Source organism: Carcharhinus amblyrhynchos, chromosome 8 (assembly GCF_965287045.1).
Source record: "Carcharhinus amblyrhynchos chromosome 8, sCarAmb.v2.hapA, whole genome shotgun sequence".
In the NCBI taxonomy this organism is placed as follows: Eukaryota; Metazoa; Chordata; class Chondrichthyes; order Carcharhiniformes; family Carcharhinidae; genus Carcharhinus; species Carcharhinus amblyrhynchos.
In genome coordinates, this window is record NC_137331.1 from 71,476,754 (window position 1) to 71,500,351 (window position 23,598).

Sequence of the window (23,598 nt, forward strand, 5' to 3'; positions counted from 1 at the left end):
CCAATATATCCTTCCTACTGTGTGGTGCTCAGAAATGATCAGTGTTCCTGGGGAGATCATCCACAACCTTGATTAGCTGAAAGCATGACTTCTGTTTCCTTTATACTAGACCTTGAAATATAGAAGCCAGCATTCTACTAGCTGCTTAATTTTTTTCTATACCTATTCATGATATTTTAATGTATATACCTGGACACCCCAAGACAGTTTGGACCTCCGCTCGATTAAGCATTTTACTATTTCAGTTCAGATTAGATGACTTTACATTTTGCTACCTTGAGCAGCATTGTGGAAAGTGGATTTCATTCATTAAGTCTGACAGCTTCTACTTGTCATTTTATACTTCCATCTATAGTGGATACAGTACCACCTATCTTGTGCTTTGGCAAAGTTGTGCCTTACACAGATCTAAGAGAGGCAAAGTGAAGTATTTTTGTGGATTGAAGATACCTGATGTGTTAGGTCATCAACGTTGCTGTCTAGTTCAGACATACATGGAAGCCAAAGAGGAAGATTTTGATTCAGCCAACAATAAACTTATGAAGAAAATGCTGGAAAATCTCAGCAGTCTGACAGCATCTGAGGAACATAACATAAGAAATAGGAGCAGGAGTAGGCCATCTAGCCCTTCGAGCCTGCCCCGCCATTCAATAAGATCATGGCTGATCTGTCGTGGCTCAGCTCCACATTCCCGCCCTCTCCCCATAACCCTTAATCCCCTCTCTTATCAAAAACCCATCAACCCGCGTCTTAAAAATATTTAGCAAGGCAGCCTCCACCACTTCAATGGGCAGAGAATTCCAGAGATTCACCACCCTTTGAGTGAAGAAGTTCCTCCTCAACTCCGTTCTAAACTGCCCCCCCTTTATCTTGAGGCTGTGCCCCCTAGTCCTACTGTCTTTTTTGAGCGGGAAGAGTCTCTCCACCTCTATCCTATCCATCCCATTCATCATCTTATACGTCTCAATGAGATCTCCCCTCATTCTTCTAAACTCCAACGAGTACAAGCCTAGTTTATTCAGCCTCTCCTCATAGCTCAACCCCCTCAACTCCGGTATCAGCCTAGTAAACCTCCTCTGCACTCCCTCCAAGGCCAAAATATCTTTGCGCAGGTGCGGCGCCCAAAATTGCACACAGCTGCGGCCTCACCAATGCCCTATACAGCTGCAGCAAGACCTCCCTACTTTTATATTCAATCCCCCCTCGCTATGAAGGCCAGCATCCCATTCACCTTCCTGACCACCTGCTGCACCTGCAAGCTGGGTTTTTGCGACTCATGCACAAGGACCCCGAGGTCCCTCTGCACCGTCGCCTGCTGCAGTTTTTCGCCCCGTAAGTAATAGTCCTTCCTACCATTCTTCCTACCAAAGTGGACCACCTCGCACTTGCCAACATTAAATTCCATTTGCCATTTCCTGGCCCATTCGCCCAGCCTATCTAGATCCTTCTGCAGACTCTCCACACCCTCCGCACAATTTGCTGTTCCCCCAATCTTGGTGTCATCAGCAAATTTCGACACCCTACACTCGGTTCCCTCCTCCAGATCATCTATATAAATGGTAAAAAGCTGAGGCCCCAGCACCGACCCCTGGGGCACTCCACTAGTCACCATCCGCCAATCCGAATAGCACCCGTTGACCCCCACTCTCTGCCTCCTATTTGACAACCAATCCTCTATCCACGCTAACACCCTACCCCCAACTCCATGTCCCTCAACCTTCTGCAATAACCTCTTGTGAGGTAGAGCCAATGTTTTGAGTCCAAATAGCCTTCCTCGGAGCGCAGAGCAAAGAGAATCAACAGAGATTTATACTGTTTGGTGTGGGGGCGTGGAAACGAATGTGGTAAAGGGAATATAGGTAAGTATACTGAAGGCTGAAAAGGTGCTAAAAATATCCATCAAGTGATCAGAATGCGTGAATGGCAGAACAGAAGTAGAGATAGGGAGTGCCTGGGGATAATGGCAGTTGCCTAAGCAAGGAGGGCTAGAATAGAAAAGTGGAAAAATGGAAGTGAGAAAGAAGAATGATAACATGGATGAATGAGATGAAATGAAATGAAATTTAAAAATCTGGAAATGGGGTGAAGGTGGAGGAGCGATTTTATGTTCAATGTTTCGTCCAGAAGTGCCTAATCGGAAGATGAAGTGCTCTTCCTCCAGTTTATGTTGGGTTCGCTAGAGCATTGCAAATGGCCAAGGATGGATATGTGGGTAGGAGAGCAGGGTGGTTGTTGAAGTGTCAAGCGACAGGAAGGTCTAGATCCTGCTTTTGGACGGACTGAAGGATTCAGCAAAGCAGACACCCAGACTGCATTTGGGGTCTCCAATGTAGAGTAGACTGCATTGGGAGCAGCAAATGCAATAGACCACTTTGAAGGAGGTGTATGTGAAGCTCTGCTTCACCTGGGACAATGAGCAGGGAGGAGGTAAAGTGGCAGGTGTTGCACCTTCTGTGATTGCATAGGAAGATGCCGTAGGCAGGGGATGAGGTGTTGGAAGAGTGTACCTCTACCTCACAGAGGTAGGAGTGTACCTCCTACCTCACTCTCCACCACCACCTGACTACCAAGCATCAAGCCGCTGTTTCCAGGACTGTCAATGACCTCATCTCCTGGGCATGTTCCCTTCACAGCCTCCAATCTCATCTCCCAACTCTGGACAGTCCGTTTCTACCTCCTTCCCAAAATCCACAAACAGGGCAGCCCGGTAGGCCCATCATGTCAGCCTGTTCCTCCCCACTGAACTCATTTCCTTGTATCTTGATTCCATTCTCTTTTGTCTACTCCCTTCCCACCTGTATCTGTGATTCTTCCAATGATTTACACCACATCAACGACTTCCAGCTCCCTGTCCCAAACTACCACCACCTCACCATGGATGTCCAATCCCTCTCACCTTCATCCCTCACCAGGATAACTTCAAAATTCTTTGCTTCTTCCTCAAAAGAGAGGTCTGAACAATCTACATTCACCATCACTCCTCCTCCATCTGGCTGAACTGGTTCTCTCACTCAACAATTTCTCCTTTAACACATCTCACTTACTCCAAGTAAAAGGTGTGGCTATGGGCACTTGCATGGGTCCCAGGTATGCTTGTCTCTTTGATAATGTGGAGCATTCCCTGTTCCAGTCCTACTCTAGCTCCCTCCCACAACTCCTCCTTTATCGATATGTCAATGACTATTTTGGTGACGCTTCATGCTCTCATCTGGACCTGGAAAAATTTATCAATTTTGCTTCCAACTTCCACGTCTTTATCATCTTCACATGATTCATCCCTGACACTACTCTTCCCTCCCTTGATCTCTCTATTTCCATTTCTGCCGATAAACTGTCCACTGGTATCCATTACAAGCCCACCAACTTCCACAACTATTTTGACAACAGCTGTTCATACCCACATCCTGTAAGGACTCCATCCCATTTTCTCAGTTTCTTCACCTCCACGGTATTTGTTCCAATGATGCCACTTTCCAAAATAGTGCTGCTGATGTGTCTTCCTCCTTCCTCAATCAATCGTTGCTTTTCACCCACTGTGATTGATAGGACCTTCAAACTTGTCGAACCCATCTGTCAGGCCATTGCTATCATCCCCTCCACTCCCTCCCAGAGCCAGGATAGGGTCCCCATTGTCCTCACTTTTCACCCCACCAGTCTCCACATTCAAAGGACATCCTCTGCCATTTCCACCAACTCAACATGATGCCCCTACTAAACACATTTTCCCCTCAGTTCCTTGTCAGCATTCTGCAGCGACTATTCTCTCCAGGACATCCTGGTCTACTTCTCCATCTCACCCAACATCTCACCACCTGCCCATGGCAATTGTAGAAGAATCAACACCTGCTCCTCTGTCTGCCAGCAGGATCCAGCCCTTCCTGTCGTTTGCCACTTCAACACACCGCCCTGCTAACCTGTCCACATGTCTGTCCTTGGCCTTTTGCAATGTTCTAGCGAACCCCAACACAAACTGGAGGAATAGCACCTCATCATCTGATTGGGCACTTCTGAAGTGAACATTGAGTTCAACAACTTCCGAGCATGGACTTTCTCCTCCACCTTCGTCCCTTTATTTTTTTTTTCAATTTCATTTTGTTTCATCTCATTCACCTGTCTTATCCTTTCATCCTCCTTTTTCAATTCTAGTTTTCTACTCCATTCCAGCTCTCCTCCTTGCCCCCTTCTCCCCCAGCCTTTTCAGGGCAACTGTCAGAATCTCCAGGGCATTCCCTTAATCTCTGTTCTGCCATTCACATGTTCTGATCACTTAATGGATACTTTGACAACTTCTCAGCCTTCTGTATCCTCATTTATATTCCTTTTGTTGCATTCCCCCACCTTCATAGCATAAATCTCTACTGATATTCTTTGCTCTCAGCTCTGATGAAGGGCCATTTAGACTCAAAACATTGGCTCTATTGTCTCCCCACAGATGCTGTCAGACCTGCTGAGATTTTACAGCATTTTTTGTTTTTGTTTCAGATTCCAGCATTGTCAGTATTTTGCTTTTTAACAGTAACATTTTTAATAATGTTTGTCCTTGGTCTTAATGGTGGATGGAATGATTAAATGTTGCAGCAGTCTTTGCATCAATGGCCTATATGTGTGGAATGAATTCTTGATTCTGGATAGGAAGTGTCACAAATACTAAAGAAGGATCTTGATTTCCCAGTGAATCAAGAAAAGTTGCTGCAATATGGAGGAGAGACAGAAGAGAATATTGTTAAGGAGAGGGATAGGACAGAAGGAGAACCATGGTAACAGAGACATTGCTTGTAATTTTGGGTAGTAGAGTATTCTGTGCAGGACCAAAACTAGATTGAAAGCTGCAGAAAAATGGTGGGTGGGAATATACTTATGTGGTAACGCTTTCCAGAACATTGAAAGTAAAGGAAAGATGATATTCAAATCGGAAGCATGGGTTGGGGGGGGGGATGGTTTATGGTAGATTAGGGATTTAGGGTAGTTTGGGGGTGATGAGGGGATTTGGGGTAGTTTGGAGGTGTTGGGGGGTTTGGGGTTGATTGGGGGTCTTGGGGATAATTTGCCATTGGTCTGATTTATGCACGTTACAAATTAAGTGATCCATTTTTTAAAAAAATTGTTGTATTTCGAGATAAAGATGAAATAGCATAGATTTGGTGTATTGCTTTGTTCTGTCCTGTTTTGCTTTCCAAGGATATGAGTTGTCAACACCCAGATCTTATGAATCTTGACCCCTCGATTGTAAGCTCAACCGCTCTAACTAGTTTACAACAGCCAATGGGAATTCTGTTTCTGGAGCTGAGTTTAATTCATCACGCACCTCTGGAAGAGCCTCCAGTGAAAAAGGCACGAGGCCGAAACCAGCTGCCTCCCGACACCGCTCGATGGGTAGAGCTGGCTAAGTAAGTCTTTGAATGTTTATTAGAATAAAGTTACCCATAATAAAAAATATCCTTTCCCTTGTTGTTTTCAATTTCCTTCCTTATCCAAAGGTACTTATTTTCCCATAGTTCCTTCTGAACATTTGGCCAAAGTACTTCTGTTTGAGTCTAGATTTGAAGTATCAGTTGGCTATTTATCTCTCTCTCTAGCTCAATATGATGTAACTATCCACTGAATAACTAGGATAATATAAAAATGTATTTTATATTTGTTGAATGTTAGTTCTGGAAACTTTGCTTGACTTTTGTCTTTTTACAGGTTGTACCGATCGCTAGGGGATTATGATGTCCTGCATGGGATCTTCAGTGAAAAAATTGGTACAAAGTTGATCACTCAAAAGGCACTACAGGCAGAAGCAAAAAATGATTTTGCAGAGGCAGTACGGTTATATGATCAGGTATAGTGATTATGAGAATGCAGACAGTCTATAAGAACATAAGAAATAGGAGCAGGAGTAGGCCATCTAGCCCTTCAAGCCTGCCCCGCCATTCAGTAAGATCATGGCTGATCTGAAGTGGCTCAGTTCCACTTTCCCACTTTTCTCCCCATAACCCTTGATCCCCTTGCCTACCAAAAACCCATCTACCCGCGTCTTAAATATATTTAGCGAGGTAGCCTCCACCTCTTCAATGGGCAGAGAATTCCAGAGATTCACCACCCTTTGAACATAGAACATTACAGCGCAGAACAGGCCCTTCGGCCCACGATGTTGCGCCGACCAGTTACAAAAACAATGACCCACTAGCCTATACCAATCCCTTTTCGTCCATAAACCTATCCATAGATCTCTTAAACGCGCCCAAACTAGGCGCATTTACAACTGCAGCAGGCAGGGCATTCCAATCCCTCACCACCCGCTAGGTAAAGAACCTACCCCTGACATCCGTCCTGTAGCTACCCCCCCTTAATTTAAAGCCATGCCCCCTCGTGCTAGCTTTCTCCATCCGAGGAAAAAGGCTATCGCTATCCACCCTATCTAAACCTCTAATCATCTTATATGTTTCAATAAGATCCCCTCTTAGCCGTCTTCTTTCCAACGAAAACAACCCTAAATCCCTCAGTCTCTCCTCATAGGACCTCCCCACCATACCAGTCAACATCCTAGTAAACCTCCTCTGCACCCTCTCCAAAGCCTCCACATCCTTCTTGTAATGTGGGGACCAGAACTGCACACAGTACTCCAAGTGCGGCCGCACCAGAGTAGTGTACAGTTGCAACATGACGCTGCGACTCCTAAATTCAATCCCCCTACCAATAAACGCCAAGACACCGTACGCCTTCTTAACAACCTTATCTACTTGATTCCCAACTTTCAGGGATCTATGTACACATACACCTAGATCCCTCTGTTCATCCACACTATTCAAAGTCCTCCCGTTAGCCCTATACTCGACACATCTGTTGCTCCTACCAAAGTGAATTACCTCACACTTCTCCGCATTAAATTCCATCCGCCACCTCTCGGCCCAGCTCTGCAACCTATCTAAGTCTCCCTGCAGACTATGACACCCTTCCTCACAATCTACCACACCTCCGACTTTGGTGTCATCAGCAAATTTACTAATCCACCCAACTATACCCTCATCCAGATCATTAATAAAGATTACAAACAACAGTGGCCCCAAAACAGATCCCTGAGGCACACCACTCGTAACCGAACTCCATGATGAATATTTACCATCAACCACCACCCTCTGTCTCCTATCTGATAGCCAATTCCTGATCCAACTTCCTAGATTACCCACAATCCCATACATCTGCATTTTCTGCAGAAGCCTACCATGGTGAACCTTATCGAACGCCTTACTAAAATCCATATATACCACGTCAACTGCCTTGCCCCCATCCACCTCTTTGGTCACCTTCTCAAAAAACTCAATAAGGTTAGTAAGGCACGACCTACCCGCTACAAAACCATGCTGACTATTTCTAATCAATTCATTACACTCCAAATAACTATAAATCCTATCCCTAATAATCTTTTCTAAAACCTTGCCCACAACAGAAGTGAGACTCACCGGTCTATAATTCCCGGGGAAGTCTCTGTTCCCCTTCTTAAACAATGGGACAACATTCGCTATCCTTTGAGTGAAGAAGTTCCTCCTCAACTCTGTTCTAAACTGCCTTTTCAGATAACAATCTAGGTAAAATGCTTCTTCAGAGAACCAGTGCAGACTCAATGGGCCAGATGGCTTGCTATACTGTAAAGATTCTGTGATTGTTATTTTAGTGCAATGAATTAAATGAGTTTTGTGTGCAGTGGGAGCAATTACATTTTTTATTTGTGTAACAGCAGCAGAATAGTGGATTGTAAGCATACCCCCTTTTTTGTTTTCTTGATGTGGGCATCATCGGCAAGGCCATATTTTATGTTCATCTCCAGTTGTGCCGAGAAGCTGTAGGTAAGCTTAACCTTGTGATGATGCTTCCATAATGGCATTAACTAAGGAGTTCTAATTACACCGTGAGTGATGATGCAAGATATCAACCAAGTCAAGGTGATGTTTGACTTGGATGGAAAGTTGGCAATGAGAGTTTTCTAAAACATTACGTCTGGTCCATCTCACTGGTGCATGTTAAAGGAAAATCTGGGGGCAAATTCATGGATTACTTTTATCATCAATATTCATGGAATGATACCAGAAAAAATCTAAATAAAACTGGTGTAGGCCATTGTGTGTCCAATTAAATACTTCTGTTTCCCCATGCAGTCTTTTGCTGTGAAATGTCATTTAGCCTTACCTTTGTGGTAGACCTTTTCGTTGTGTGAGTATATGTAAGGCATCAATAAGTAGCAATGAGAGCATTCCATAATTTATGTCAAAGTATTTTTAATCTATTTTTATGGAGCTAACATGAATTTGATTTGGCAGGCCCTGAATTCCGAAGAGTGGGCAGATGGAAATCCTACAGATGCAGAGAAAGACTTTTGGGATCTGGCAGCTTTGGAGTGTTACAGTCACCTGACTGAATGGAAATCACTGGAATACTGCTCCACTGTCAACATCAGTGACAAAACACCTGTAAATTTAGAGGAGATATGGACTGATCCTTTCTATCAGGTGAACAAAAATGCTTGAAGTTTTGGACACATTCTCTTTTTCAAAACCATCACCTCATGTTTATTATATACCAAAAGATCAAGTGAAATCAATGAAAGTCTCATTACAAAAATGATGGTTAATATTCACAGTCATCTGTTGCATTTGAGTTGTTCATGATGTTCCTGAGCACATGAAGGCCAAAAACCGGAGTCCAAAATAGGTAATATTGAAAAAGAGTGAACCACCTGTTTGCCGCAGCATGCCTTCAGCTCATGTGCTAAACGTTTTACTCATGTGTCCAAGATATTGGAGATGTCAATACATGATAATTCATGTGTATTTTAGTGTAGTCTTCTGCATTTGGAATATGAATTGTATTCTTTGAACTGCTTTTTAAAGTGAGAACTGTACTTTCTCAATGAATCTTGTTAACAACTGGGTAAACACAGGAAGAAGTCTCAACACCAGGTTAGAGTTCAACCAGTTTATTTGATAGTAATCTTACAAGCTTTGGGAAATGGTGTTCCTTCGTCAGGTGTACAGAAGGTAAACAGAGTAACTGGGTTAAACAGAGCGTTTGCAATCACTACTATCCCAAATATCCAAACTGATTATGTAGCAGAACATCACAGTTGCTAAGCAGCCCTCATACTGAAGCTGAACTAGTTCAGCAGCCTCAGACTGGTCCCCCATGTACCTATTCCTTTCTACAAATTCAGCAGATATTCAGTCAATTAGCCCCCAATTAACTACTATGATTAATACATGCAGAAATTAGTCAGACTTTTTAGTTGTCATTAATTGGCACTATCAGCATTCAAAAAAAATGCAAGGCAAGCAGATAATGTAATTATCCACAGAATAGTTGCACGTTTAATTTTACAGCTTGATGTCAGGCTGTTTGTCTTTTGCGCACAGGGGCCAAGGAAAGGGGTTGATGTTTGCTGTCTAAGTTAGTGAGACATTTGTTGACAATTATAGTTTATAATTTGAGCCACTAGATGGTGCTGACACATCCTGTCAGTTCTTTAATACAATCTCTGCTCCAGAAGGCTTGGGACAGTCATTTCAGGACTTCAAAATTTTCTGCATTATAGAATGATTTAGAACATCTAAGCGCAAGTGTGCACAGCAAAGGTATAAATATTTATCTGGAGCATAAAACAGTGACTAATTATTTTAAAAAGGTTTTAAGTTGTTGAATTTACCCAGAAAGAAAAACAGTTCAGACCAGTATTCTTGCGTCCCTATTTTGTGTTTTTTTTGCTTTCGGGAATCCAAATATCCTTTGGTGTTTTTGCTCCCAAAGTGCTGCTTAACGTGAATTACTTGGATTGGCCCAAAACATTTCTGGACAACTGGATTTCCAGGCCGGTCAGGCTATAGTTTACGATTTAATAACGCTACATCAGTGCTGTGCAAACCTTGTAATCTAGTGGAAGCATTTGCCTTTGCAATGTTTTCTTCATTTTTCTGCTTGGTGTGCCTTTCTCATCTAATTGCAGTGTGCAATGACTAATGAAAGTTCAATTTCATATCAAGGTGTGAATCTTTTGAAGCACCATTCAAGGTTTCTTCAGTCCCACGTAAGGGTTGAATGCCTGTCATTCAGCTTTCAGTTAGCTCAAGTAATGTAGATAAAAATATGAACTCTAAAAGGAAAATTATTTTCCAACTGCACCCATATAATTTTTTTCCTAAAAAGCTGAATAGTTGTTGACTATGCTGATAAATTGTATTGCATTGCAAAGGACTGACTATTTTTTCCATTGTAATCATAAACCACCTAATCTCTCCACCTTAGTTGGGTGTTCTGGTGTAACCAAAAGAAAAAATTGATCAACAGAAATATTTTTATTTTATTGGGAAAATATTTATTCAGGGAATTGTAAGTAATGTGTTTGTGTAGAAATTTAAAAGATTCTGAGAGCAAGGTTTATTCTTGCATTTGTTTTTTAGGAGACTTATTTGCCACACATGATCCGTAGTAAAGTGAAATTATTGCAATTGGGTGAAGCTGACCAGTCTTTGCTGACATTCATTGACAATGCAATGAAGGTGGACCAGCAGAAAACTATTATTGAAAGCCGCTACAGCCAGGAACTGAGCCTCCTGTACATCCTGCAGGATGATTTTGATCGTGCCAAGTATTATGTCAATAATAGTATCCAAATTTGTATGCAGGTTAGTATCTGGCATATGGTCAGGAGTTAATAGTCTATCTGGTAAGGTGCTTTTTTTATTAGACTTCATATGCTACATGTGATTAATAGTCATCTAATTACAGTAAGTCCTCACTTATACCCCTGAAAACAGACTTTTAGAACAGAGTTGAGGAGGAACTTCTTCTCTCAGAGGGTAGTGAATCTCTGGAATTCTTTGCCCCTTGAAGTGGTGGAGGCTACCTCATTGAATACGTTTAAGTCATGGGTAGATAGGTTTCTGATTAATAAGGGAATTAAGGGTTATGGGGAGCAGGCAGGTAAGTGGAACTGATCCACTTCAGATCAGCCATGATCTTCTTGAATGGCAGGGCAGGCTCGAAGGGCTAAATGGCCTACTCCTCCTATTTCTTATGTTCTTAAAACATAACTTTAGTGAAACAACTTTAAGTGAATCATGGGTTCTCGTTGGAATCAATGTTAAAGCTGGAGATAGGTTCCTTTCGGCTTTCTCGTCTGGAAAAAGAAACAATCTATAAGTTGAAATGTTGTCGCGTACATGTGCAACACTGCATTCCAAACTGAAATAGCTTGCAAAGTATAATGTATCATGAAATGTAGAAGAAATACAATTAAGCTTTTTAAAATTACAATACTGTGCAATATTCACTGTATTACACAATACTTTTAAATTGCCCCAAGCTCAATCTAGCTGCAGACGTTGGTTGGTGCAGTTAGCAGCTGATGTCCTGACTATCTGCATCAGCCAAATTCTGCCATTGGATGGAGTGCGGGATTTAGTGAGAGTTCAAAAGTGATGCCAGGATCAAAGTCAGGAGCCAAGAATGGACTCAGAGGACTCAACTAAAAACAGAAACCAAGAGGCAAGGGGTGAGCTGGCAAGGCAGTGATGGGAGAGGTGGTGAGGGAGTAGGCAAGGATGGGAGGCAAAGGGGGAGAGTCAGCAAGTCTGAGAAGCATGTGGGGTAGTGTAAGGGCAGAAGGAGGAAGAGGGACTGAAGACAAGGATTGAAGTGCTTTGGGAAAAGTCAAAAAAGCAGCCAAGACACTAAAAAGGAAGTCTGTGGCAAATGATGAAGTGAAACTGGCAATATTAAACAGATATACTGTTACTATTAACAACATTAAAATGAAATGTTAAATGAGTCGACGTTAAGTAGGGTCTGACTCAGGTTAGCCATGCATTCTTCAGATTGCTAGAGCATAGAAAAACCAAAAGCTTGCATTTACAGTGCTTTTCAGGACTACTGGCAGTCTCAAAGCGCATTGCAGCCAATGAAGTATTTTTGAAGTGCAGCCACTGTTGTGATGTAGGAAATTTGGCAGCCAATTTTAACACTGCAATCTCTCATTATTTGCATTGTGGTAATGATGTGATAATCTGTTCTTGTGATGTTAATTGAGAGACAAACATTGGCCACATGTTATCTCTAGTGCCTAACCTGGGCACTAGGGATAACATGAAGACAATTTGTAAGAAGGGATCTTGACTCAGCTCAGGAAATAGAATCAGTCTGGGTGGAGAGTAGGAACACTGTATTTTCCATGTTTCTGTTCACAATAGATGTTAACATTCTATTAGCTTTCCTAATTAAAGTATCTGTTTGTGCCTTTTGTGATTCATGAATAGGACACCCAGATCCTGGCTTTTCCCCCGGGTCCCCTGGTTTCCTCCCGCAGTCCACAGATGTGTAGGTTAGGTTGATTAGCATGCTAAATTGCCTCAGCAAATAGGGTATATGTCAGTTTATGGGGGTCGGGCATATGTGGGATTATTATCCGAACAGGCTCCATGGGCCCAATGGTCGCTGTCTGCATTACAGGGATTCTGATTCTGTGATCCCTCTGCAACTCAAGAGCTCTGCAATCTCTCACCATTTTAGATAATGAGCTTTTTATTGTTTCTGCCAAAATGGACAATTTCACATTTGCCCATATTCTGTGCCAGATCTTTTTTCCCACTCACTTAACCTATCTATGTCCTTTTGTAGCCTGCTTACATCCTCTTCACGTTACTTTTCTCCCTTTCTTTGTCGTCAGCAAATTTAGCAACCATACCTGCAGTCCCTTCATCCAAGTCATTTGAACAAATTGTAAAAAGTTGAGGCCCGAGCACTGATCCCTTTGCCATACCACTCATTAAATGCAGCCAATGAGAAAAAGACCCATTTACTCCAACTGTTTCCTGTTAGCTAGCCAACCTTCAATCCTTGCCAATACGTTATCCCCTACAACATGAGCTTTTATTTTATGCAGAAACCTTTGATGCGGCACCTGATCAAATGCCTAGACTAATTGAATGCACAGAGGTAGTCTCAAAGTTTTTAGAATGCATTTATGATAGCTTCCTTGAGCAATGTGTTCAGGAACCCACCAGGGACAGAGCTACTTTAGGTCTAGTATTGTGCAATGGGCAAGATTAATTAATAATCTCAAAATAAAAGCTCCATTGAGAGAAAAGGTGGTCTTAATATAGTTGAGTTCCATATTAAGTTAGAGAGCAACATACTAGAGTTCAAAACAAGAAATTTAAAGCCAATTACAAATGAGGGGAGAGCTTGCTAAGATTCACTGGGTAAATACACTAAAGGAGTTGGTGGTAAATAAACAATGAGAAATATTAAACAAAATTATTTAAAACCTGCAAGAAAAATATGTTCCAATAACTTAAATTCATTTCTGGCTTACTAGGGAAGATAAAGATAACAGATTAAAAGAAGAAGCTTATTATATTTCAAAGATTAGGAATATTTTAGTAACCAAAAAGTTAATTAAAAGGGGAAAAATAGAATAGTAAACAAACCAGGAAATCTTTTATAAGTATACAAATTACAGAATGTCTAAAGTAAAAATTGGTCCCTAAGAAGCAGAGACTGAAGAAATTATCATTGGGAATAAGGAAATGGCAGAGACATTGAACATATATTGTGTGTCTAAATTCACAGTAGAAGAGACAAAATTTACACATACCAGAGTTTAACCAAGGGGCTATCAAGAAACTTAAGGGACTGAAAAAGCAACAAATTCCAGGAATCTGATGGCCTTCATCCTATATTTCTGAAAGAGATAGTGGCAGACATGGTGGATGCACCAGTTATGCTTTTCCAAAATTCCCCAGATTCTAGAACTGACCCAGCAGATTGGAGTTTAGTAAACTTAATACTCCTAGTCAAGAAAGAAGGGAGAGAGAAAACAGGGAATCAGCTAAATGTTCTAAGAATGCACGTGTTGCCATTGTATCAATAACAAATGCTATTCATTTATAGAAACACGTTCTTGTTTCCCTTAGAATTATTCCAGCATTGACACGCTGTTACAGAGGAGTCGACTTACCAAGTTACAATCTCTTCAAACTCTAACAGAGATCCAGGATTTTCTCTGTTTCATCACAAAAGAATGTAAGATCCTGCATTTTATTGAATTAGTAACTGAAGGCTGGTGTATCATGCAACTTCTGATCATGTTCCAGAGCAAAGCTAGTCACTGATGAGGTGCAATCAGTTTATATGCTTTAATAATAAAACAAACCATAAACCAAAAAGCATCTAATGGAGAAGAATTTGGCAGAATTAGCTAGGGGGGTAACAAAGTCAGTTCTTGGGCTCCACCTTATATCAGTGATTTGGATGTAGGGACCAAATGTAATATTTCCAAGATCTCAGATGATACAAAAGCTAGGTGGGAATTTGTGTTGTGAGGAAGGTGTAAAGTGGTTACAGGAAGATTTGGACAGACTTAATGGGGGCGATTTTACCACTTTTATTCTAAGTGCTGGGCGGACTTGAAACTGGGAGTTTCAGATCCAACTTTAAGGCCTATTTTAGCCCCCACCACAATGTACTCTGCTTGCAAAATTTTGAGTGCATCAGATTTGCACTACAGAAGCGGGTGGGCGGAGCTTAACATGCCCGAAAGACTGCAGAGGGAGATAGTGTGCGAGCTTCTGAAGCTGCACATGCGCATTCGCAGTTACAGGGGTCTGACAGACAGCTGTCAAACCCCTGCTATTGCAAGCTGCCTGAAGCAGTTCCCACCTCCACTCACGGGGGCCTGTGGCCCGAGTGTTGCAGCCACCGCTCCTCATTCCCCTGCCACCCAGAATGACTGTGGACCCCCTCTCCCTGATCAATCACAGATTCTCTCCCGCGCCCCTCCCCAACACGATCCCTGCCGAGTGGTAGGGGGCCCCATCTCAGTCAGCATTGCTCAGGTGTCTGGTGGGTATTGCCCAGGCAATACCCAATCTGGCACTACCCAAAAGGCACCCTCTCCCTTACCTTCAGCCTCAGGGGACCTCAAAACAGGCACAACACGATGGTAAAATCGCCGCGTGATTGGGCTTACTTAAATGGTAAGAAATTAGAAAGTATAGATGTACAAAGGGACCTGGGTATCCATGTCCTTAAGTCACTGAAGGCTAACATGCAAGCGCAGCAAGCTCTTAAGAAAGCTAATGGAATGACCCAGGAGGGTCATTCAAGAGGATTTGAATACAGGAGTAGCAAGATCTTGGTTAGTTGTATAGAAGCTTGATTACCTCACAGCTGGATTACTGTGTGCAGTTCTGGTCCCCTTTCCTAAGGAAGGATATTATTGCCATAGAGGGAATTCAACAAAGGTGGTGGCACTCTTATGAAGAAAGATTGGACAAACTGGCCATGTATTCTTGAGAATTTTGAAGAATGAGAAGTGAGTTCATTGAAACCTACAAAATACTTACAGGAATAGACAGGATAGATGCAGGGAAGATGTTTCCTTTGGTTTGGGAGTCTAGAACTGGGGTGATGGTGGGGGTAGGGGGACATAATTTCAAAATAAGATGGATGCCACTTAGGACCAAGAGGCCATAGAAGCTCGATTATTGAATATGTTTAAAGCTGATATTTATTTCTGCTGAACAATAATGTAAAGAGTTATGGGGATAGTGGGTGTAAAAGGCATTAGTGTCTAATCAAATATGATCATTTTAAACAGCGGAGCAGGCTCAACATGCTGAATGCTCTACTATTCCTAAATCTTTATTTTAAATGGGTGTATTTACTTAACAGATGCAAAATAGTTTGAATCATATTAAAATGCATCATAATACTTAGCAATGACCTTGTTGGTCTAATCCATGTCCAAAATAAAATTAAATTGTTTTATGGAGTCCTTGCCCTCTTTAAGACTGAAACCAAGGACTTGTGAGCAAGATAACACAAATATTTATGACTTCTCTCATTGCAGAGTAAATAATGTCAGACACCATATTTCAATCTGGAACAGATAACCTTGAGATTTATTTCTGTTTGCTTTTGAGATGTTACTGTGGATAGTCTCAGGATCTTTCATTTTGTCTATATTTGGTGTGAGAAAAGTCTGTTGATATCTGTGTAAAATAGAAGATCAACATGTGAATGACATATGCTACATGTCAAAAATGCGACTTAATTGTCACACCTGCAGTGTTAACTTCATGATTATCACAACAACCTTGAGTTTGTTAAATAACAATTACTTAAAATATTACTGAATAGGAAATAAGTAGCAGAACTCTTTGTGCAAGAATCATCAAACATTACTGACAATTAGCAAAAAAAGGGGAACTGATAATATCACCTGGGGTCAGCTTTTATCTGTACACTGCTGACAGCCAACACTACCCATCTGCCACCTCTGTCAGTCCCTCCATTGTCAACATACATTCTCCAATGAACTGAAATTTCTTTCATCTAAACTGAGCTTGCAAACTCATTACCTTGCCATCATAAGGATTAGATCAATCCTGCTACCACTGACCTCATCCATATATCTGTAACCTCCATCTTGACTATTGCAATGCTCTTCTGGCCATCCTCACCTTTTCCCCAAATTCAATAATTGCACCAAGATCTGCTTGTCCAGAGGCTGCACCCCACCCCTCCCCCGCCAGCCCCCCTGTCTGTATGACTCCTGCCTCTTATGCAAAACCCCTTTGCTCCAACTTCCTTTGGAAATCACACCTTTATGTGCCTAGGCCCCATCAAAAAACATAGGGTTGGACCTGATGGTAAAAGGAGGCAACTGCTGTAAGAATGTATGAACATAGTAAAACTATTTTTTTGATCTGATGTCTTATTTCTACAGTGAGCATGCTTTTGGTTTTTCATGTTGAGATTTTTTTCAAAAAGCGTTTTGAATTAAGTGATTCAACAGTAAACTGCAATGGATGCTAAATGTTTACATATGGCCTTCTGATTACAAAATGTTTACATGCAGAATCTGGTTACAGATGTTGACATACATGTGACAGGAGTAAAATTTATGGACAGAATCTTTAGCTAGATAAACAGCATTATTATTATAGATTATATTAATTTGATTTCTGAGCAAGACTTTCGCAACCCAATCTTGATTTGTGGATTATTTTTGGTGTTTTGCAGTTAATTTAACCTCTGATGTGCCACTCCGAAAACTAATAAGGACTTGGACAGACCGGTACCCAGACTTAAAGCTGGATCCTATGAGTGTGTGGGATGACATAATCACAAACCGGTATGGTGCCAGAATAATCTTGTCCATATTTGCAGCAAATAAATTATTTGAAATGGATGTTAAGTAGTACTGTAATAATTTCTTATAAGAACAATAAGTTTTGAAATAGGTTTTTGGAACCACTAAGGGATTCATTGAATGATCTTCTTTATCTATATCTATTCTGTGATTCTGATTCCTGTATGATGACCCTAACTACTTGGAGTCCAGAGCCACTCCCTACCCAGATATATAGCACAATGTGTCCAATTCTGATTCCTCCATCCTACTAATGGTGCAGAATATATCCAGGAATGGTGATGCAGGAGAGCATGATTCAGTTTTTTAACTGGTCTGTGGGACAGCTGTCCTAATTTTGCCACAGATGTCAGGAGGAATTTGCAGTTTGGGTTCTGATATGATTTTGTCATATCTAGTGCTTGGGTCCATGATGGTGGTCAATCTAGTTTTATTAGTATTTGGCTTTTTAGTAGCTGTTTGATGAAACTGAATGACTTTGATCATTTCAGAGGAAGTTAAGAATTTACCGCATTGGTCAGGACTCAAGTGGGCCAAACTGAATAAGAATGGCATATTTCCTTCCCAAAAGGAAGGATGAGTTTTATGTCAGTCTGGTGGTTTCATGGTAACCATTATTGAGACCACCTTTTTATTCTGGTTTTTTTTTTCAATTATCTGAATTTAAATTCCCCAGCTGCTCTAGTGGAATTTTCATTAGTGTCTATGGAACTTTGTTCATGTCCTCCAGATTACCAGTCCAGTAATTTAATCACTGGCTATCTTTCCTGTATCTGAAAGTTGCTGACAAAAATCCTTAGTTTCATTTGATATATTTTGCCAAGAGTGAATCTGCTTATCTGCTGAAAATTTGTTTGCATTAAGCTTGCACCATTGCTCTTTGTTCCACGATGTAAAGAAAAGGGCCAATCAGGTTTTCATAAGATCATGATGTAAATTTTTTGAGTTTTTTTACATAATGTTTCACCTTTTTCTAAATGTCTAATTGTTTTGTTTAATTATGTGCAGCTAGTTTCTGATTTACTTTGCCTCTCATTTGTTCACCTCTGAACATGAAGTCATATCTTACTCATAATCTATCTAGCCAGCTCTATCTGCCCTGAACAACTTTATGCCAATGAAATCTCGTCTGTGTGCCGTGTCTCACCCAATACTGATCTGATCAGGTGTTACTCAGCCTGATATGTCTGGTATCAGTCACTCATAGAATCATAGAAATCATAGAAACCCTACAGTACAGAAAGAGGCCATTTGGCCCATCAAGTTTGCATTGACCACAATCCCACCCAGCCCTACCCCCATATCCCTACATATTTTGTCCACTAATTCCTCTAACCTACGCATCTCAGGATACTAAAGGGCAATTTTAGCATGGCCAATCAAACTAACCCGCACATCTTTGGAGTTTGGGAGGAAACTGGAGCATCTGGAGAAAACCCACACAGATACGAGGAGAACGTACAAACTCTACACAGACAGTGACTCAAGCCAGGAATCAAACCCAGGTCCCTGGAACTGCGAAGTAGCAGTGCTAACCACTCCTGACTTTAGTTTATAAACTTTGCCATTCGTGGGCGTTACGTTCCTGCAAGCAGTGATCGACAAACGTATTTTTTTAATGGGAATCAATTAGATAGTAAGCAGCTGTTCTAAAATTTTATGATGCCACTGATGTTAGGAGAGATTTATTACCTCTGATCCTTTAGTTATATTTTTAATAAATTTAAAGATAAATTTACTGGAGAAATTGTTTAATAGAAGCAAAAAACAAGAAAAATGTCAAGTTTGTCACACTTGCAGTACTTTACTTGAGAGTGGAAATGGACTGTGATCAGGAATTAAATTGCAGCAATGGGGAACATCCACATGTAAACAATTTCTGATGATCCACATGTAGTGCACACTTTCCACTGCAGGGAATACACCATGTTTTTTCACTGTAATAAGGCGCTTTTCTTTCTTCAGTATTTTAAATATGGCTTCTATTTTTTATTTTTAAAACTGAGAAAATGTGAACTGGGCCTGCGATAGTTGAACAAATTCACGAAAGAAGTCGCGAACAGCAAGACTTCGCTATAATTTTAAACTACAGCTAATGCCACAGGTGATCAAACTGCCTCTATTAAAATTCTTGTTCCTGATTTCTTTATCTTCTGTATAACAGCTGTTTCTTCCTTGACAAGATTATGGAGCGACTTTCACTTGCTCAGGCTGATAGTATGGAAGTGGATGATGAAGGAGCTGATGCTAAAATGGATGTTTACAAAGCGGAGGAAGATGTCAACATGCTCATAAGAAGCTGTAAATTTAACATGAAGTTAAAAATGTCAGAAAGTGCGAGCAAACAGGTACATAACAATTAGCAAAGGATGGCCAAGAAAATGATGAAAGAGAAAAGAGATGAGAGAAAACTAGCAGGAAACATTAAACAGATTTCAAAGCTTTAGTGTAGATAGGAAGAGATTCATGAAAGTAAACATGAGGGAGAAATATAATAGGCAATAAGAGACATTAAACAAACACCTCAGGCAGAAATTAATTCCTGTAATGGCAGGTTTCCTCACAATTGTCCTCCTGTCCCCTATCAATAAAATCTGCTGGAGCTTTTCATCACTTCTGTCTGGGAGCCCTGCACAACTTAAGTGCAATCAGGCATTTAACTGGTTACGGTCGGGCTTCACACACAATTAAGGCCACTGGAGGGTAGAAATCACACCCCAGAAGAGATACCAACAATTCAGAAGCAGGCAGCTTTCTACTGCCTGTACTGCTGCCAGGAACAGTGGCTGATGCCAGTAACGCCTGGAAGCCTTTAGCATGCTGCTGGATCCCTGGTTACAGGTGACTAGGGTGGGATGCAAGTCACGGGCATGGAGGTTTCCAGCATGAGAGGTGGTCAGATACAAATTGGGGGATGGCTTTCAGTAGCTCCCCCTTCCCAATGAAAGTGTGGGATGAATTTTAATAGCTTCCCTTTCCAGATGCTAGATCCCTTCAACCACTGAGTAGCTTTTAATGAGGGATCCCTCCTACTAGGCCTCAGGTGAACACAACATGGTTTTTTTTGGGAAGCCTTCAGGGGCCATGAACGAGGTCATGAGAGTTCCACAGTAGCCCAGCATTAAATTCCAGTAGGATAAGGGATAATTGTCTTCCAACTGTCTCATTAATGAGTCTAATTGGCATCCCACCACCAGCGGGATATTGTATATTATGTATATCTATACTAGCCTTTTGTGACTCATGCAGTAGGACACCCAGATCCTTCTACATCTCAGATGTCTACAATCTTTCACCATTTAGATGATAAACTTTTTTATTCTCCCTGCCCAAATGGAGAATTACGCTTCGCCTATGTTACACTCTATTTTCCAGATCTTTGCTCGCTCACTTAACCTATCTGTCCCTTTTTAGCCTCCTTACATGATCTTTGCAATTTACTTTCCAACCTCATCCACAAATTTAGCAACTTTTCTTCAGCCCCTTTGTCCATGTTATTTGTATTAATTGTAAAAGGTTGAAGCCCCAGCATTGATCCTTGTGGCACATCACTTGTTACATTTTGCCAACCAGAAAAATAACCATTTTTGCCAACTGTTTTCATAGAACCACAGAATCCCTACAGTGCAGAAAGAGACCATTTGACCCATTGAGCCTGTACTGACTCTCCAAAAGAGTATCCCACCCAGGTGTCTCCACCCGCACTATCCCCATAACCTTGTGCATTTAGCATGGCCCATCCACCTAACCAGCTCATCTTTGGACTGTGGGAAGAAATTGGAGCACTGAGGAAACCCATGCAGGAATGCAGAATGTGCAAACTCCACACAGTCACCCAAGGCCAGAATTAAATTGTGCCCTGGCTCTGTGAGGTAGCAGTGCTAATCACTGTGTCACAGTGCCATTCTGTTAGCTGGTTAATCTTTTATTGTATGTTGCCCCTATACTATAAGCTGTTACTTTCCACAATAACCTTTGAGGCACCTTATAAAATGTCTTCTGGAAAGCTAAATATAACAAGTTGACTCTTTATCCACAGCATGTGGCCCCTTCAGAGAACTCCAATAAATCGTTAACCATGTTTTCCTTTCACCAAAATATGTTGACTCTGCCTGATTGCCATATACTTTTCCAAATGCCCTGCTGCATCTTTAATAATGGCTTCTAACGTTTTTCTTATGACAATTATTAAGCTAAGTGGTTTGCAGTTTCCTCTTTCTGTCTAAACTTGGACACATTTTTCTTTCTCTCAAACTGAATGTAAAATTCGATCATGTGATGATCACTTATGTAGGGATGCCTTCACTATGAGAGGTTATTAATTTCATTACAGAGTGGAATATAATGTGGGGAAGTGTGAAGTTATCTATGTTGAAAGAGAAAGTAGAAAAAGATGGTGCAAGAGAAACGTTGCTATACAGAGGCATCTGGGTGTCATTGTACACATATCACAAAGTTAATATAGTGATACAGCAAGCAATAAATTTTCAAATAGTATTTTAGCCTACAATAAAGGGAGTGATAAATGAGAATGAAGGAGTTTTACTGCAGTTTAGGATATGCAAAAAACCAGACCTGGAGCACTGTTTGGTCTCCTTAGCTAAGGATGAACTTGCCCTAGATGAATTGTGACATAGAAATGTTAGATTGATTCTTGGGATGAGGCAGTTAAAACTTTGAGGAAAGATTGGGTAAAATAAACATAATATTCCCTAGTTTTTCGAAGAATGAGATGTGATCCAAGTGAAACAATTACAATTCTTAAGGGCCTTGATAGAGTAGATGCTGAAAGAAATCGGTTCGAATCCTGATTGTGGAATTTGAATTCAATTAAAAATAAATCTGGAGTTAAGAATCTACCGATGATCACGAAACCATTGTCGATTGTCGAAAAAACCCATCTAGTTCATTTATGCCCTTTAGGGAAGGAAATTTACCATCCTTACCTGGTCTGGCCTACATGTGGCTCCAGAGCCACAGCAATGTGGTTGGTTCTTAACTACCCTGCAAGGGCAACTAGGGCAATAAATGCTGGGCCCAGCCAGTGACGCCTTTGTCCCAAGAATGATGTTTTAAAAATACTTATCCTGGCTGGGAAGTTGAAAATTAGTGGGAGGCTCACAATCATAGAATAAGGGGTCAAACAGTTTGGAAAGAAATGAGGAGAATGGTTTGAATGGTTAAGAACCTTCAGAATTCTGTCTCTCGGGGAATCTGTGAATTCTCAGTTGATGAGTATATTCAAAGCAAAGATTGACAGATCTTGGGGAATTGAGGGATATGTGAGAAAATGAAATTGAGGTAGAATGGTAAAGTATGTCTGGAGGGCAGAAGGAGATGTTACTATTATGTTTTAAATTATTCATAGAGACATATTGGCAGGGGTATTGATGTCCCACATATTTAATCAAAGTATTTAGTCTTGAGACAGATCAAGACCAAACCTGTCGTGACTATAAGATGCATTTGTAGCCAGGATTCCAGTTTCTGATGGCCAAGCACTGTCCCCTGCTGCAAAGATATGCCTCTGATGTCAAGTAATGTTTTTCAGTTAAGAAGGAAGCCTGAACTCACTGTGAAGGTTATACAAGAATAATGATCACTTGGGCAAGGTAGCATGAGGTGAAGCAAAAAATAAGTAATCAGGAGTGGAAGGAAATAATTTTTTTAAAGCAGAAACTCTAGTTACAGCATTTATGCATCTGTTGTGTAAGATTACAGGATGCTAAATTACTATGCTGGAAGTTTTCCATTTTATGACTGAAGTATATCATATCACCCAATTAAATTTAAAATAAATTACAATGAAGGCTAATTCAAAATGTCTGTTAAATCTGCATCTTCAATGAGAAATTATTCATTCTTCAAATTATTTTTATGTTCATTAATATAAATACAAATACTTTATTTTCATAATGTTTTAGCTTTTTTTTTTCCAGAAAGTTAATTCTTTCCCTTATTTCAGAACAACTTTTCAGTGTCGACAAAGTTGCTGAAAGAACTTCACAAAGAGTCCAAGGTTAGAAATGACTGGAGAGTGAGATGGATACAAAGTTATAGCCGATTCAGTCACAAGCGCTGTCGGAGTTTGGAGAGAGCAGAGCAGATTGTGACAGTGATGAAGACCATCCCCTTGCTGGGTAATGGCTGATGGGTTTATCAGTGATAATGTAGTAACTAAAAATAATAGATTTCTTTTAATGGTTTTCTGACAGCTTCTCTGTTTGTAACATTTTCCGAAGGTATTGGCTTCTAAAATGTGTTCTCTTTTAGAAAACCAGCATAAATTTGTACTAAAGCAAATGTCATTTAGAGTTTTTAGATAAAGAACATTCTTCTGGCATAGCTTTAATAGATAACAAAAGGTTTTGGATGTTGAGTGATGCACCTTTCATGGGGTGAGCTCCTGACTG

At 40.9% G+C, this 23,598-nt stretch overlaps 1 protein-coding gene across 3 annotated transcripts in view; it reads left to right on the forward strand.

Annotated features, from left to right (window-relative positions):
• Window positions 1-23,598, forward strand: part of prkdc (protein kinase, DNA-activated, catalytic subunit) — a 220,736-nt gene that overhangs the window by 149,615 nt on the left and 47,523 nt on the right. For all 3 annotated transcript variants that reach the window (XM_080194241.1, XM_080194242.1, XM_080194243.1), the window contains exons 63-70: window positions 5,179-5,387; window positions 5,686-5,824; window positions 8,301-8,489; window positions 10,431-10,655; window positions 13,944-14,052; window positions 17,056-17,167; window positions 19,350-19,533; window positions 23,151-23,325. In XM_080194241.1, the coding sequence (XP_080050367.1) occupies window positions 5,179-5,387; window positions 5,686-5,824; window positions 8,301-8,489; window positions 10,431-10,655; window positions 13,944-14,052; window positions 17,056-17,167; window positions 19,350-19,533; window positions 23,151-23,325 (1,342 nt within the window). The remainder of the gene's footprint in view (window positions 1-5,178; window positions 5,388-5,685; window positions 5,825-8,300; window positions 8,490-10,430; window positions 10,656-13,943; window positions 14,053-17,055; window positions 17,168-19,349; window positions 19,534-23,150; window positions 23,326-23,598) is intronic.